At 38.3% G+C, this 3,362-nt stretch overlaps 1 protein-coding gene across 2 annotated transcripts in view; it reads left to right on the top strand.

Moving 5' to 3' along the window:
• The window catches only part of SDCBP (syndecan binding protein), a 31,814-nt gene extending 28,483 nt beyond the window's left edge, over positions 1–3,331 (top strand). For both annotated transcript variants that reach the window (XM_019527690.1, XM_019527694.1), the window contains exons 8-9: positions 1,757–1,848; positions 3,088–3,331. In XM_019527690.1, the coding sequence (XP_019383235.1) occupies positions 1,757–1,848; positions 3,088–3,142 (147 nt within the window). In that variant the 3' untranslated portion in view covers positions 3,143–3,331. The remainder of the gene's footprint in view (positions 1–1,756; positions 1,849–3,087) is intronic.
• The last annotated feature ends 31 nt before the right edge of the window (positions 3,332–3,362 follow it).

Below are 3,362 nucleotides of genomic sequence, written 5' to 3' on the forward strand. Positions count from 1 at the left end.
GTATGTTTGTAGCCAGATGCAGTGGTATGAAATTCTTCTTTATTGTCAATCCGTTCAAATTATGCTGAACTTAAAATCAGTAAATCCTTTCATTTTATTCAAAGATGTATGCCAACCACAAGAAAAGGAAAATAATCTTTCTTCTCCACTTAAGAGGAGTTTCAGGTTGGAGTAAGCACTCCTTGTGGACCTCCAGAACAGGGTGGTTGTAGAAGGGGGAGATGGAAGTGGACTACAAAGCTACAGCATGGGGGATTAGCTCTCTGAGAGACCTTGTAGGTTAGCCTGTACAAGCAGAAATGGTTTGAGCAAATGATCCTATCACAAAATGAGTCATCCCTGCCTGGAGAGGTATAGGTTGTGTATTGCAGGCTCCTCAAGCAACAAATTATCCTTCAGACAATAGACAATGTAACAATTCTCTACTTCACAATATATAGGCTCCTATCAAGCACTGGCCCAAGTTTTCCTTCCTTTTCCTGTGGAGAAAGAAGATGACCATTTGTGGGTTTCAAGAACGTGAACTTTGCAATGTATTGCTTTGTATTTAATATGGCCTATCGCTATCGGATGCTTATCCCCATGTTATTCACCACCTCTTCCATAGTATTAACTGTTTAGGACTTAAGCCTTCATTTGATCACAACTCCACATGCCTTTCACAGACTAGTAAAAACTTACGTTAGCAATTGCAGCTGAAGACTCCTTCTTTCCACATCTGTATTTATTTATACACCTGAATTTATACAGTCTAATCAGAGTACCGTTCAAACTTTCCTACAAATCTATAGATAAGAAAGGGAAAGGGCTCTGAGTCTTTGTGAACCCTTGAAGAACTAATCTGGTGCTGATGCCTTGGCTGGACTCAATACTTGAGATTTTTTTTCTTTCTGCTGAACTACAAGCCCCATTGCTCAGAGGCTCTGTGATCCATAACATTTATTAGTGCCTTTGCCCTGTTCTGGTTTCTTGACATCTACTTATGCAGAGCTATATAGAGGTGATGCTTATACTTTTCCCAAGCTAGCTCTTAGCTGGTTGTTGTTGGGCAGAGAACATCCTTCTGGAGTTCTTCTTTTGAGAAACATTTCGAACACTTGCACCAAGCTGTGCAAATACGGTTGCAAGTGGTCACAGAACCTAGCTGGAGACTACTGCTTAAGTACACTTGGAAACTGAAGTAATCTAGAAAATCGTAATAGTTGGGGCTGTACATTAAGAAAAGCATCTGAAGATTTAGTAACTGTAGGGGTTGTGTGGCTGGTTGGGGGTTGGGGTGGGGCAGGTCTTAAATGCACACACACGCGAAATGCCATAACATTAAACTATGCTTTACTTGAAGTCCTATAATCAATTGCTTCTTGGCAGTTCAGTGCAAGAGGAAACTGAGTGATAGGGCTGTGTGACTCTGAGCTAGATCCCATTATTTGAGGACAGGTGATTTTAACTAGATCTGTGTCAAAGAACAGGAGATGAGTGCATTACTATAGCTCATAGGGGAGAGAGCACAAAGATGAACTAGGTTTATGGAACTTCCTTTGGCAGAAACTTGATCAAATTTATGCTGGTTTTCATCACTGAGATGAACTGACAGCTCCCTCCCCTCCCCTCAATCTTAACAGCCCTGGTTTAGTAAGAATGCTGCAAAAACAGCAAAATGGCCTTGGACTGTCCAGCTTTTTGCTACTGTTTAAAAAAAATACTTGCTATCTCAGGGAAGTAACTAATATGGCTTTCTGTTTTCTTTTAATTACAGGACCCCCAGGTTGCAGACATCTTGGCAACAGCTGGGAATGTGGTGACCATTACTGTAATGCCTTCCCACATCTATGAATACATTATTAAGAGGTAAGCAAGAAAAACTAACACACTTTTAAAATCTCCCCTGAAATTTGTGAGTAACTGAGGCATAAATGTATTTTTATACATTAAATTTCGCTTGATACCAAACGGCTCTGTCACACTGGGCATACTGCAACAAAACTCTTTGGTAGATATTTACTAAGAATTCAGTAACCCTAATCTACAGAAGAATTCCAGATCCCTTTTTCTTAAGAAGGCTGGAGAATTTCTTGAAAGCAAAACCATTTAAAAGCTTCTGATAGAAAAGACTATAACTTCACAGGGAAAGTGGGAACTATACAACACTCAGTTTGGAGTGGTTTTAAAATAACCTGAGACCTGTATTTCACTTCAGTCAGTCATGCTGTGACTCGCATAGTGTTGAGAGAGCTTTACACATATCTAACAAAAAAGGATCATCATTGCCAGTGAAAAACTTTGTGGGGGAGGGGGGTTCTGGTTTGTGGGTTTTTTGTTGTTTTTTGTTTACGTTCCTGTCATTTAAATGTGCTTAAATGCATTGTACAGGTTGAAAGGAATTCACTAATAAGGCCATTTTTAGAATTTGAAATTTCTTCAGTAGCAAAAACAAAACAAGACCCAAAAAAAATTCTGTTAATTTTTCAGGCTTAATGCATAGTTCACAGTTAATATAATGGGTTTCCTAGCAAGAATTATATTCCATACATGTCGCATTTAACACTTTGAGAGTGAAGTAGTGGGTTCTTTGTGAGTGCTCATTTGAAAACCTAGGTTTAATTCTGAAGAATACAGTGTTGCCATTTCATGACCATCTAGATACAAATTATTCTCTAGGCCAGACTCCAAGCTTTTTTTCTTTTTTCCTTGTGGTATTCTTGCCACCTCTTTCCTGTAAGTAACCACTCTGCCTGTTCTAGCTACATATTGGCAGATTTGAAAGTTGAGTATTTAAAAACATTCCTTTAGTGGTTGTGTAGCAGTTTTTTCCCTATAGTCAACATGCCAGGTACATGGGGCAGAATACGTCTTCTTGAAGAAACATTCCTATTTTCATGTATAAATATTACTTTCTGTAGCAATATACGTGTTGGAACAAAGGGTAAATTGTATGGTCACTTGGTAGTGACACAGCAGCTTGTCTCTGCAAAGCTTTGTTTTTAAACATTTTAAATGCTAAGGCAAAGTAACTAGAAAATACTTTACACTAAAACTATTTTTTTAAAGTCTAGAAGTTCTAAAGTTACTATTTTTTTTTTCTTTTAGGATGGCATCCAACATTATGAAAAGCCTGATGGATCACTCGATCCCTGAAGTTTAAAAAGAGCCATTGTGTATTAATTTGTGTAATAGGCACTCATCTAAACTTGGGCTATTATACTCAGCGAATTCTGTATTCTGCACATGAGCCTTTCTTGAGGCCAAAATAGATATGCTGCATTGAGCATTTGCATAATATTCCCAGGCATAGAATATAACAGTTCAACATGTTATCTTGGTTCGTGCAAAAGAAGTAAGCCTTTTGTAGCCTTATGCTGGTT

This window comes from Gavialis gangeticus, unplaced genomic scaffold, assembly GCF_001723915.1.
Source record: "Gavialis gangeticus isolate Ggan-Ray unplaced genomic scaffold, GavGan_comp1, whole genome shotgun sequence".
Lineage (NCBI taxonomy): Eukaryota > Metazoa > Chordata > Crocodylia > Gavialidae > Gavialis > Gavialis gangeticus.